The 12,858-nt window shown below is 39.2% G+C and overlaps 2 protein-coding genes across 9 annotated transcripts in view; one reads left to right on the top strand and one right to left on the bottom strand.

The window, feature by feature from the left end:
• CYFIP1 (cytoplasmic FMR1 interacting protein 1) overlaps window positions 1-3,390 on the top strand; it is a 57,907-nt gene extending 54,517 nt beyond the window's left edge. For 4 of the 6 annotated variants that reach the window (XM_070750927.1, XM_070750923.1, XM_070750924.1 and 1 more), the window contains 2 exons: window positions 2,142-2,289; window positions 2,364-3,390. In XM_070750927.1, the coding sequence (XP_070607028.1) occupies window positions 2,142-2,289; window positions 2,364-2,528 (313 nt within the window). In that variant the 3' untranslated portion in view covers window positions 2,529-3,390. The remainder of the gene's footprint in view (window positions 1-2,141; window positions 2,290-2,363) is intronic. The other 2 variants (XM_070750928.1, XM_070750925.1) reach the window with 1 other exon arrangement.
• A 2,344-nt stretch (window positions 3,391-5,734) lies between these two features.
• The window catches only part of NIPA2 (NIPA magnesium transporter 2), a 28,650-nt gene continuing 21,526 nt past the window's right edge, over window positions 5,735-12,858 (bottom strand). For all 3 annotated transcript variants that reach the window (XM_070750938.1, XM_070750939.1, XM_070750937.1), the window contains 5 exons: window positions 11,843-12,073; window positions 10,924-10,980; window positions 9,161-9,251; window positions 7,822-7,982; window positions 5,735-6,656 (listed from right to left, as the gene is read on the bottom strand). In XM_070750938.1, the coding sequence (XP_070607039.1) occupies window positions 6,019-6,656; window positions 7,822-7,982; window positions 9,161-9,251; window positions 10,924-10,980; window positions 11,843-11,981 (1,086 nt within the window). In that variant the 5' untranslated portion in view covers window positions 11,982-12,073 and the 3' untranslated portion in view covers window positions 5,735-6,018. The remainder of the gene's footprint in view (window positions 6,657-7,821; window positions 7,983-9,160; window positions 9,252-10,923; window positions 10,981-11,842; window positions 12,074-12,858) is intronic.

Genomic DNA, 12,858 nt, shown 5'->3' on the forward strand with positions numbered 1-12,858 from the left:
GACTGGCAAAGGCATTGCTATTTAATAGTGCTTTATTTTTTTTTATTTCTGAAGTTAGAATATGATTATGATATAATATAACAAAGGAATTAAGAATTTACTATATTTACTAAACTCTTAATTCCTTTACAAATATCAGTAAACCATATATTAATGTTAGTACAGCTGCATTACTGAAATGTATTTGGATGGTCAGTTATAAGACTTTAGGTTAGACCAGAGGTCTGCAACTTTAAACAGTCAGAGACATTTGGACCCGTTTTCCACAGAAAAAGCCCACACCTGGAGCCACAAAACATGGGTGGGCCTGGCCAACTCAATGTCAACCCAATCTAGTCATATTACCTCCTAGTCACCTATCCAGCCACAAAAACATTCTCTATGTCTCTCTTCCTCTTCACCCCTTTCTGTGTCTGTGTCTCTCTCTATACTCTCCCGTCTCCATTTCTTCTCCCTTTCCTCTCCTCCCCTCTGTGTATCTCTCCCCTTGTGTATATCTCTCCCCCTCCCTGTATCTTCCCTTCTCTCCCTCTCTGTGTATCATTGTATTGTGTGTCTTTTACCTCCTGTATATCACTCTGTGTGTCTATGTGTCTGTCTCTCAACCCATGTATAACTCTCTGTGTCTGTTTCTTTTAACTCGTGTATCACTCTGTGTGTGTCTCTCTCTCCCCCTCTCTGTATCACTCTGCGCATGTGTCTCTATGTCTCTTTCTTTCTCTCTAGGCAACCATACTCCTCCTCCCCCCTCCTCCTCCTCTTGTAGCCCCCTGGCCAGCAGTGGCTGAATTGGGAGCGTGCGCACATGCGGGGGGACTCTCCGGAAGTGAGCACCAAAGCACAGGAAAGGCGCACTCAGGGTGGGCAAAACAGGACACGGCGTCTCTCCCTCACTAAGAATCCGGCTATTGCCTTGTCGTGTCATTCCCCAACCCGTCAGCCATTCGACCAAGCGCGGAAGGCACGAATTCCAGCCCAAAGCAGCAGGAAGTGAAGGCTGCCTTATCCCCAGCCAGTTGTAGCTGAGCCGCAACATGTGCACACGTGGGGAGAACCTCCTTAAGTGAGTGGCCGCCCACCTCGTACACGCCTTTCTTGTGCTTTGGCCCTCACTTGAGGAGGGTCTCCTCCTGTGTGCGCACGCTCCTGGCTCAGCCACAGTCAGCCATGGGCTCACAAGAGATGGGGAAGGTGGGTCACTGGAAAATGCAGGAGTAAACTGGCGCTGTACCTGCCTTTGCGCCACAGTTGCATGTAAGGCAGCCTAAGCTTCTCTTTACAGGGTGTCTAGCAAACCTGGGAAACAGGGAAATGAGGGAATTATCAGGAAATCGGCAGTTTGGGAGATATCAGGGAATTCATAAAAAAACCCGGAAAAAAATCAGAGGGGAAAAAACTATTAAACTGTTTAACAGTCAGGGAAAAATCATGTAAAAAAAAAAAAAAGAATCACGCTGCCTGGCAGAGTCAAGCAAAAATGAGCACAACTGTGGCAACAACTTGCTTCCTCAGCTACCGGTATTTCTCCACGGCTTAGCCATTTGGTATGATGTCATCTACGACCGAGCCTTAACTAGATCACAAGTTACAGGGAAATGTCAGGGAAATATCAGGGAATTTCAAAATGCTTTCCCCCTGGACACCCTGTTTTTAGTTCCTGCCCTCTGCGTTAAGACGAAGAGCTGCTGGAGATGGGGGGGGGGGGCATGGCAAGGTGATGACTGGAGCCTTAGTGCAGGAGAGAAGCTGCATCCTGTTGTGTCCTGTTAAAAGCCTTGTTAAACGAGCGGCCGCCCACCCACCTTGCACGTGCCTTTCCTGCGCTTTGACACTCACTTGACGAGATTCCCCCCGTGCATGTGTACGCTCCCAGCTCAGCCACAGCCAGCCAGAGGAGGGGAAGGAGGAGGGTTGCCCAAAGGGAAGCCTCTAATGCGGCTGGCAATTGTTGCTCAGCCAGCCCGGATTTCCAAAAATATGCAAAAAAGAAAGTTATTAGCAGTACCGTATAATAAAATGATATTGCAAAATTCTGCAAAACATTCAGCATTGTTAATTGTAGTGACAGACCTGGGAATCCAGAATCCTGATTTACCCTATTCAGTATAATGTAGTGCTTTCTCTCCACTTTTACTTTGTAGACAATGTTTTGGAGATGGGCTGCATTGGGCTGGCTGTATGATTATTGTGCTTTTGGGACAGCAGCGTCGATTTGATGTGCTCGATTTCTGTTATCACTTACTGAAAGTACAGAAGCATGATGGCAAAGACGAAGTCATCAAGAATGTGGTAGGTTTATTTTTCACTTTTGTGTTTCATTTTGGTATCTTTCCCTTTTACTGATGATAATTTTTATTTTGTAGCAGTTAAAAAAAATGGTTGAGAGAATTCGCAAGTTCCAGATACTGAATGATGAAATTATTACCACGCTGGACAAGTATCTGAAATCTGGTGATGGAGAAAGCACACCGGTGGAACATGTCCGCTGTTTCCAACCTCCCATTCATCAGTCTTTGGCCAGCAACTAGAAAAGACCTATGATCTTTTGAAAACAATGGTCAGTTGCAGCACAATTTGAAACTAGATGTCTAAGGGAAACAGCCCCGATCTTCATTGCTTTCCAGGATCAACTAAAATGTTTGAATGGTTGATTTTAAAACTCAATGACTGTATACAAATTTCAGATTTTAGACTACTTTTAAAATACTTTTGATAAAACACTTTGCAATGCAACTATTTTAGGCGTAAATCTTTGAGTTTCTCCAGTTTTTATAATTGTTTTAAAGGCTTAATATAAGGGATCTTTATTTACTTTTGCTAACAAAAGTGAATTTTATTATAGGAGTATGCTTGAAATGTTTTTGTATAAGGAAAGTATTAAGCTGCTCAGCTTATCTTTTAAAAACACTCCGTTTGCTATTTTTTAATCAATAGAATGTTCTTTTTAGAAAACTATTTTACCCCATAATGTAATCAGCTTTGGAAATAAAAGATTTTAATGAGATTTTAAAAGTATGATTGTAAGATATAAATAATTAATGCTTCATTTTATTCAGATTTAGGGAAACAATTAAATACCCTTAGAATAAAGGACTTCTGGTATTTTTAGCTTCTCATATAATTGGTGAATCTGAATCCTGTTTTTATATCTCATTGGAAGTAAATAAAGTTGAAGGTGGAATTATTGTGGAATAGTATGTAGGGACCACAGCTTGTACTTACCAGCTTAGAATTATACCTGTTGTTTAGTTTTAGAAAAATTGTCTTCAGACTCTTAACTGTTCAAGTATTATACTTTGATGAGTCACGATTCAGTAGTTAACAGTTTTCTAAGGGTTCTCTCTGTTAGTTCTCTCAAAATTCTTAATTAAATGTTACTGTAATTTTAAAGTACTGTTTGGCTTTCCTGGTCTAAGAATCACTGTTTCAATTATGTATAAAATCAAGACATGTTTGCAAGAGAGATTATCTCTGTATCCAATTTTCTAGGTAGACTAATTGTATTTATAACATAGGCAGTAATATTAAAGTTTCTAATACAAACTATTCTAAGATTATAGATTATCATACCTAAGAGCAGAGATGATCAAACCATAGCCATAAGAGTTTCTTTCTAATTTGAAGTAGGAAACACATAGGCTAAATTCACAAAATATTTAGTTTGGTTAACACAATGTGGTAAATTTTGAACTATTCAATCCCATTGAATGTTACGTTATGGAACATTGCCATAAATTTCTTTTCTAAATGTTAAAATAGGCTAATTTATTGGGATAATCTCCTGAAATAAAAAAAAGGGGAGTCATTATCCTATTCATTTTCACAATATACCTCTGCTCACTGTAGTGCTTCCAGTTAAAAGCTTGCCTATCCCTGCTTTAAAAGATTATATGGATAGTCCTGGTTTAATGTTTGTTTGGCAACCTTCCCTAGTTATGGTGCTGCACAAGGAGCACCTACCAGGTCTCATGATTGTGGCAGGGGTGAAATACTCCCAGTTCGCTTTTGCCTCTTGGTTGTCAGAGTTGGTTGTCATAAAGGCAGTGCGAGGTTCCGCCTACATGCTTGGACACCTTTTTTACTTTCTGCGCATGTGCAAAGTGTTCTGTGCACGTGCAGAGGGTAAAAGAACCCAGTTGGCAGCATCTGGGTGGATAGATATAGCCTCGCGCTGCCTTCACCACAGGCTCTCCAATGACCAACAGGCACGAGTGAACAAGGAGAATTTCACCCCTGGATTGTGGCTACTACAGAGTCCTGCAGTCACATGTTCACCATTTGCAGCCTTCACTGTTTACTTCTAACAAGCTAAGTCAGCAGAGAAGCCAGCAGGAGATGGTGAGCCCTGAAAATGGCTATTGTGTGATTATGGGACATTATGACTGAGTGGGACTTGAATAATAGCAACTGGAAGTACGGCAACTAACATTCCATCTAATTATTTTGTCACTTAACAACAGTGTTCTTGATTTTCTGTTTGGTTATATTGCAGAACACCTAAAAACTGCTACAATAACCCACTATCTTTCCCACAACAGTCACTGAAACATCTTATTTCATTGCATTTTTGTTTTTCCAAACATTTTGAGACGTTTTCTAATTCTGAATGCAATTAACTGCCAAACTGATGAAGGTAGATCAATTGGCATTTGATGCTCTTTATATTGTATTTTATCAGGATGTTATTTAATTTATGCTCTTTTAAACTTTTCCCAGCTCAGTCTGTTTCCACCTTCCTAATTTTGAAGGTCAGCTTGTCAACTTTTTTCTTCCATATAGAGAGGCTGAAACATAATCTACAGGCATTCTTCCATTTTGCACACACACTTAAGCCTACCTTCTGCCTTTTGATTTGTCTCTGCTTTAGATGGAGTTGAAAAGTACATGATTTTTTATTGCACTTGGTGTTCCAGAGTCAAGCCATGTAGGTAATACTGTAATTGTTACAGTAGAAAGACTGGAAGGGGGGGGAACTTTTTTCAATAATGGACTGAATAAATTTGTCAATCCAGCAGTAATTGCAACATGAATCACTTTAAATACTTGAAGCCACTAAGTATTTGTGTGTGTTTCAGGTATGTTCTAATATATACAAACATGGTTTACATCTAGGTGCTTTCTTAAAATAGCATTTTTCTATGTAGACCTTTGTGAGCTGATTCCACTAAGTCCTGTTTCTCAGGAATGTCTGGTTCAACAATTAAATAAAAACAGATTGGTTGCAACTGCAAATTTCCTAGAACAAGGGCGTCAAACTCAATTTCATTGAGGGCCACATCAGGGCTGATTAACCTCAGAGGTGGGCAATGGGCAGGCGTGGCTATCTGGGTGGGTGTGGCCAACGGGTGAGCATGGCCAGCTTGACACCACTCCCTAAACTGCTGGCATGTTTCCTCTTCGCATTAGATAAACCAGGCCAAAGTCACGCTGGTGCAATCTTTCCTCTTTGCATGGGCAGACTATACCAAAGCTATGATGGGCTGATCTTTCTTCTTCACATTAAGTGGACGAGGATGGCCCTGTAGGCCACATCTGACTGACTATATTGGGTTGGATCCAGCCAATGGGCCTTGTGTTTCACACCCCTGTCCTAGAATCTAGCACATTTGTCCAAACATAGATTGTTCTGGATGGATGAGTAGCAATGTCTCATAATAAAAACAAATCGTAGCATAATTCACCAAATTACCATAAAAGATTTGCAGGTGTGCAAGACCAATAGATCACTTCCTCATCAGAAATAAAGCATTTTATTTGTTAAAATTGTCATTAGTGCAAGAAGTCTTAAACCAAAACAGAATATTTACATATTCATTCTAAGTTAAGCAAATAACAGAGTGAGGTTCTTTAGTATTTTTAAATTAAGAGTAAGGCAAATAAAAATCCACCACTGCTCCTCGACCAAGCTAGTCAAACCTAAAAAAATGATTGTCTGCAGTACTATTTAAATATATCTGTTTGAAAAATGCTGTAAAACTGGCTTTTCACAATGAAACAAAAGTTACAGAATTGTTTTCTTTAGGAGGCTGACAGATTTCCATTTCTCCTGGAAGATATTCCATCAGGTGAGTGTAGGTCACTTATGCGAGTTGCAGTTTCTTCGTCGTGATTAAATAGTTCATATGTGCTTGGCACGCAGCCATTTATTCCTTTGTTATCTTTATGCAATGTCACAGGCAAATTTGATAGGGAAAAATTGACATCCTTAAAGGCATGCAATAAAAATATCCCTACGATTATGGTGACAAAGCCACTAAGTGTACCAATAATGTCATCAGCTGCCATGTGTTGCCATTCCTTGAAGAGAATTGCAGAACAGGTTAAAACAGAGGTTGTGAAGAACACATAATAGATTGGTGTCACTATAGAAGTGTTGAAAATGTCCAGGGCCCGATTTAAATAGTTAATCTGTGTGCTTACACAAGCAATAAGACTTAGCAGCAGAATCCAGGCCAAGGGATGTTTTAGCACAGCTTTTCCTGCAAAAAGTTCCTTTATAGCAATGCCCAAGCCTTTTACACAGGATACGGATAAAGCGCCAATGACTGAGCAAATTGTTATGTACACGAGAATGTTGGTCTGCCCATGTCGGGGTCCTACTACAAAGATCATGATCAAGGATACAATGACAATAAGTGTTGCAAAGACCACAAAACCTGAAATATATAAAAAAATGACATCTACAATTGTACATACTACATAGTAACACATTTTGAAAATATACAAACATCTGAAGTCTGTTAAATGTTGTATGGTTAGCTAAAGAAGGACAGGAACTCAATATGACCAAAATATTTTGTAGAATGGTGATATTTTCTTTTGTTGCAAGTGGGGTAGAGGAGGAAGTTGAGGGCAGTAGATTCATAATATGTATAAGCATGATTTGTCACATCTCCAAATGTATGCATTTTGCCAAATTTGATGAACCTAATGGGGGAGGGGGGAGAGTCACGTACAAGTTTCAGGTAGCCTACCCTTGAGTTAAAGATAGGAATGCATAGAAAAATACCCTTGCCCTATCTGACTTTTATTAACAATGCGATTTTAATATTTGCATCATTCAGAATACATATATTATTTCATGAAGAGTAGCTAAGACTTTCTTAATTCTAGCTGTCAATTAAGCCTATGTGGACTCCCAATAAAAATTGTTACATTGTTCTTAAATATCAAAGTCATTCTCATAGCTCAGAGGATCCAGAAAAAAAGGAAATCTTACAATAAACTGTGTCATGTTTAACTGTCTGTCTAGTCTATACATTGCTACAACTTTAAACTTTGCAGCATTAAACCATTTAATAGTTTTCTGTAAGAGTTTAGAGCTGTGTTTCCCAACCTTGGCCACTTGAAGATATTTGGACTTCAACTCCCAGAATTCCCCAGCCAGCATTGAAGTTGAAGTCCAAATATCTTCAAGTGGCCAAGGTTGGGAAACACTGGTTTAGAGAACACTGGAAAGGTTAAAAATGAGCGATGGCATTGAAGATATACACCAACCTCATTCTCAACATTCACATTCACAACATTCATAAATGCCTCTTTAGATTCTTGTGTATTGAGTGAAGTGAATACACGAGCCCTATAAGTACACTCGGCTAAAAACATTTGAAAGCCCCATTGGTAATCCTGCCTTATTAGGATCTCCAGTTGTGGGGCAGCTAGGTACATGCAACTAAATACATTACAAACCCCATGCAGACGAACTCTAGTGGAATGTGAAGGGACATTTGCATCAGGATTAGATCCTAGCCCACCATTTATATTCCTTAATTGAGTGCAGAAATATCTCCTTGAATTCTGTGTAATCAATCTTTCTCTCACCTGGATCACCTAACTTGTGGGAGATTTCACTCAATGTTTCAACTTCCTCTTCTTGAGGTGCATGAATGACCATCACAGTGGAACCAAGTATGCTTAATAAACACCCAATTTTTCCATGTAAATTAAGTTTTTCGTTTAAGAAGTATGATGAAAGAATGGCACTAAAACACACAAATATAAATTAGGCATCAAGCACTGTTCTTTAATCAATCTACAGTAACAATTATGTGTTTGTATTGTTACAGAGTAGAATTTCTGTTTGAGGGGAGGGGGGAGGTTGCATATTTTTAAAAAGTTGAAATCTATCAACATTTTGAAGGCTTGTCAGGTTTAGAAGGCAGAATGCAAGTATTCCAAATAAATCATTATGAAGTAGCCTTATTTAAAATAAATTGAAGTGCTTATTCTTTGGACAGAGAGGAAGAGGCTATCTTACATTTTAAAATCCAATTTCGGAAGGTCTCTAAATCCTCCAAAGATTCTGAGGCACTCACAGAGTTTAAGAGAAAGTTGTGACATTTTAAAGATGAATTCATTCTTTTAAGATATTTTTAAAATAAAAACAATTATGTTTACTTCAAGGAGAAAATTCTAAGCAGTTGGTCTTCGAGTAATGACTATAATGAAGTCTGCCCATGATGATTAAGTGAACCACCTGTCTTAATAATCCCGTTCCTGCTCTCCCCAATGCATTTTTTTAAAACAAATGCACCAGTCGCTGTGGAACATAAGGTGGCTCAGGTAGGGGAGGCCCAGGGGGCCCAGTGCAAGCAGAAACCCACCTCACGTGGACCTCCCAAGGCCTCTCCCCCACCCCGAGATACCCCATTCTCTATTTGCAAGCTTTTGGGGTCCTCACAGCCCTTTGGGCCCTGTCACCACCTCCATACCCACAATATCAAAGTCCAGAGCTCAGAGTGGGGTAGAGAAGAAGGACAGGCCCCTACGTTGATGTTCCATGTGGAGCTATCCCCCAAGTGTCTGTCTTTTTCTGAGTCTACGGAGAGGGGCGGCATACAAATCAAAGAAATAAATAATTAAATAAATAAATTTACAAGCAAGTAAGTAACTTCTCCTGAATTGCTGATAATTTTTTACTGTGTTATACCAAGATTTATTTCTAAAATCATATATGTTGTGGCTTTTCTATAAGGAAGGACAGACAGTAGTAAAGACATCAAGATGGAAAATTGGAAAACTATATTGAAGCATTCAAAAACGTAAAACTCAAAGCAACTGAGCCAGATTCAGAAACCCAGTTCTCTGCCTGCATTAAAAGCAAGTGCTTAATTAGATCCCTTGATGATATTTACAGAGATATCCAAAACTACCTTCTTACCTTACAAGAACACTGAGAGCTCCCAATGGGGTCACTAATGTAGCTGGTGCAAATGCATACGCAGCAAAGTTAGCAAGTTCGCCAGCTCCCACTGAGGAAGAGACATGGGAAGCAAAGAGGTGAGATAAACCGAAGAACATTTTTCACTGATATACATACTATTTAAGTAAATTCACCCTTAGAAAAGATAAAAGTAAAGGAGAGAAGAAAGGAAATACAGAACAGCACCTGAATAGTCTGTGGTAGATGATTAACACGTTTGATTACCTATGTTTACAATTAACAATAGCAATAGCACTTACATACTGCCCTATGGTGCTTCACAGCCCTCTCTGGGTAAATTCCTCTGTAGAAATATGCTAGCATATTGCCCCCAAGAATCTGGATCTCATTTTACCAACTGCTGAAGGATGGAAAACTGAGTCAACCTTAAGCCTGTGATGATCAAACTCTTAGCTGTGAGCAGCTTGCAATACTGCAGTTTAATCGCTGTGCCACCATAGCCCTTCAGATATTCTACTTTTTAGCTATAGAAACTACTGCTTTGCAAGGAGATGATGGAGTTGAATAATGCCATAAACCTCACACATCTCTATTAAAAACAAAAATGTAAAGCTAACAACACTGCTACGGGTGCAGTACAGGCAATCTTATGGTATTTGCTGACTACTCCTTAAAGCAGCTGTGCTTTTCTTAGGGCTGTACAGGTAATAAGTTGAATTAAGGAAACATCAACAGCCCAAATCTTGCCCACTTTGGATAGATTCATTCCATATCTAGTACAGGTAGTCCTTAACTTACAACAGTTCATTTAGAGACGAGTTATAACTGTACTGAAAAAAGTGACTTATTGACCACTTTTCACATTTGAGGCATCCCCATGATTATGTGTCCCAGCAACAGTCATAAGTATGGCCTCCCCTTTTGCAACTTTCTGACAAGCAAAGTCAATGGGGAAGCCAGATTCACCTAGCGAAGAGATGAATTAACGTATCAACTACAATGATTCACTTCACGATTGTGGCCAGAAAGGTCATAAAATGGGACCAAACTCACTTTTAACGAATTTCTCATTTAACAACAAAAATTTTGGTCTCGGTTCTGGTTGAAAGTATTAAGTATTTGGATTTCACTGAAAAGAATGCCAGACTATCTGTTAATCTTTAAATTAAAAAAAATCTTGCTAAATTTCAAATTCTACAAGGAATATCGACTCTGTCATATATCCCAGAAAATAAAGATTTTCAGTATATTGTTATTGCTTGCTCCTACTAAGATCACTTTTTAGTTTGTTTCAGACACTGAAGTACTATAGTTATTATATTTTTAGCCTGGTCATGCATGCATGCATGCATACACATACGCATACACATTGGTGGGTATTGGATTTGTTATTATGTATTGTTTTTATCTTGTTGTGAGCCGCCCCGAGTTTTCGGAGAGGGGCGGCATATAAATCCAATAAATCTAATCTAATCTAATCTGTATGTGTCTGTCTATCTGTCTGTCAACCCAAGACAGCAAACATGCTTAATAAATTCTTCTGCTTTTTATTTTCCCCACAATACTAAGCTTTTGAGGTGGGTTGGGCTGAGAAATAATTGATTCCAAATTACCCACCTGCCTTTCCTGCCTAAGGTAGGCTTAGAATTCATAGTCTTCTGGTTTCTATGCCAATACTTTAGCCGCTTTACCGGACTTAGTACAATGTATGATTTAGTGCTTATGCTAACAGTCAATTTCTAGTTTTTCCAGATACTTACTTGACAAAAGTCCAGCCCACCATAGCCACTCTTTAAGGTATGCATGGCCACCTTGTCCTATTTTTTTTTAAAAAGAAAAGGATGTTATTACGATCCATTACAGATTACCATACTTTAAAAAATAATGTTCAAATTCTTGTAAAAATGCCAGGCTACTTGTTAAAAAATCCTGTATTCAGTATTATTGATGTTTAAGACATTTCAAAGAAGCAGCTGCATCTATCAAGTCCAATTGACAAGACATGATTGAAAGTCCAATGCCCTGTGTGCATGTTAAAAAAAGCAGGTGTCTATGCATTTTTAGAGTGAAAATAACCACCATGTCAAAAAGGATGTAGCGAATCCTTTCATTTACAACTTATTATCAAAGCTGGCAAGCTAAGGTCTCAGGCCCTTGTATATGCCCAGAAACCAGCTGTAATCATATTTACCCAACATCTATTTACGTAACTTCCTGGATTTGGTGCAGAAAACACAGTAGATATATAAATACATACTCTGAAATAGATAACATAATTTATCAGTGGGAAAATCCTAAATTCCCCTCAAAAACTTTCTGAAAAGCCGAAAAATTTGGTCCCAATTCTGTATTGTCCTACTGATTTTAGCCTTCAATCATTTACACAATATTAAAAATGACACTTTCATTAGAGCATCTATGAAGAAGCAGGAAGTTTTCTTGCATCATGAAAACCAAAATTGCATTTTGAGATTTTAGAAGAAGCTGAAATATAGCTGAAAAGTAGCTTTAAAGTATTGAAATAAATGCTTTGAATTTTTTCCTATATACCAGATTGTGTATGAAATCAAAGAATATCTATTTAAAACCGATGTTATGTAATAATGGTTTTTTTTACGCAGCTTATAAGAATGCAAATTTAATTAAAAACTTAAAATTAAAAAACCCTTAAATTTTTACCTGCTCTCATGGAGCCTTTCCTTGCCAATCGAAGGAGACCCTTTTTCTTCAAGATGAAACTCCCTCCAATGAAAAGACTGGAGCTCATTGCCAACACAAGCCCAATATAGAAATCATATTTTCCCTGACTCTCAATCATTTCGTCAGCTGCCAAAGTTTTCCAAACTGTCACATTGATCAAGGTACAAAGCTGCTGCTGATTTTGGAAGCAAGATGATGCCAAACTGGAACCTAAAAGAAATATTTATTTATTTATTTGTTTGTTTATTTATTTATTTATTTATTTGATTTGTATGCCACCCCTCTCCGTAGACTCGGGGTGGCTAACAACAGTAATAAAACAAGATATAACAAATCTAATATTTAAAATAACTAAAAACCCTTATTAAAAACCAAACATACACATAAATATACCGTGCATAAATTGTATAGGCCTGGGGGGGAATGAATATCTCAATTCCCCCATGCCTGACGACAGACGTGGGTTTTGAGGAGCTTACGAAAGGCAAGGAGGGTGGGGGCAATTCTGATCTCTGGGGGGAGCTGATTCCAGAGGGTTGGGGGCGCCACAGAGAAGGCTCTTCCCCTGGGACCTGCCAAATGACATTGTTTAGTCGACGGGACCCGGAGAAGGCCCACTCTGTGGGACCTAACCGGTCGCTGGGATTCATGCGGTAGAAGGCGGTCTCGTAGATACCCTGGTCCGGTGCCATGAAGGGCTTTATTGGTCATAACAACACTTTGAATTGTGACCGGAAACTGATCGGCAACCAATGCAGACTGCGGAGTGTTGGTGTGGCATGGGCATACCTAGGGAAGCCCACGATTGCTCTCGCGGCTGTGTTCTGCACGATCTGAAGTTTCCAAACACTCTTCAAAGATAGCCCCATGTAGAGAGCGTTACAGTAGTCGAGCCTCGAGGTGATGAGGGCATGAATGACACTGAGCAGTGACTCCCGGTCCAAACAGGGCTGCAATTGGTGCACCAGGCGAACCTGGGCAAACGCCCCCCTCAC

Source organism: Erythrolamprus reginae, chromosome 4 (assembly GCF_031021105.1).
Source record: "Erythrolamprus reginae isolate rEryReg1 chromosome 4, rEryReg1.hap1, whole genome shotgun sequence".
Lineage (NCBI taxonomy): Eukaryota > Metazoa > Chordata > Lepidosauria > Squamata > Dipsadidae > Erythrolamprus > Erythrolamprus reginae.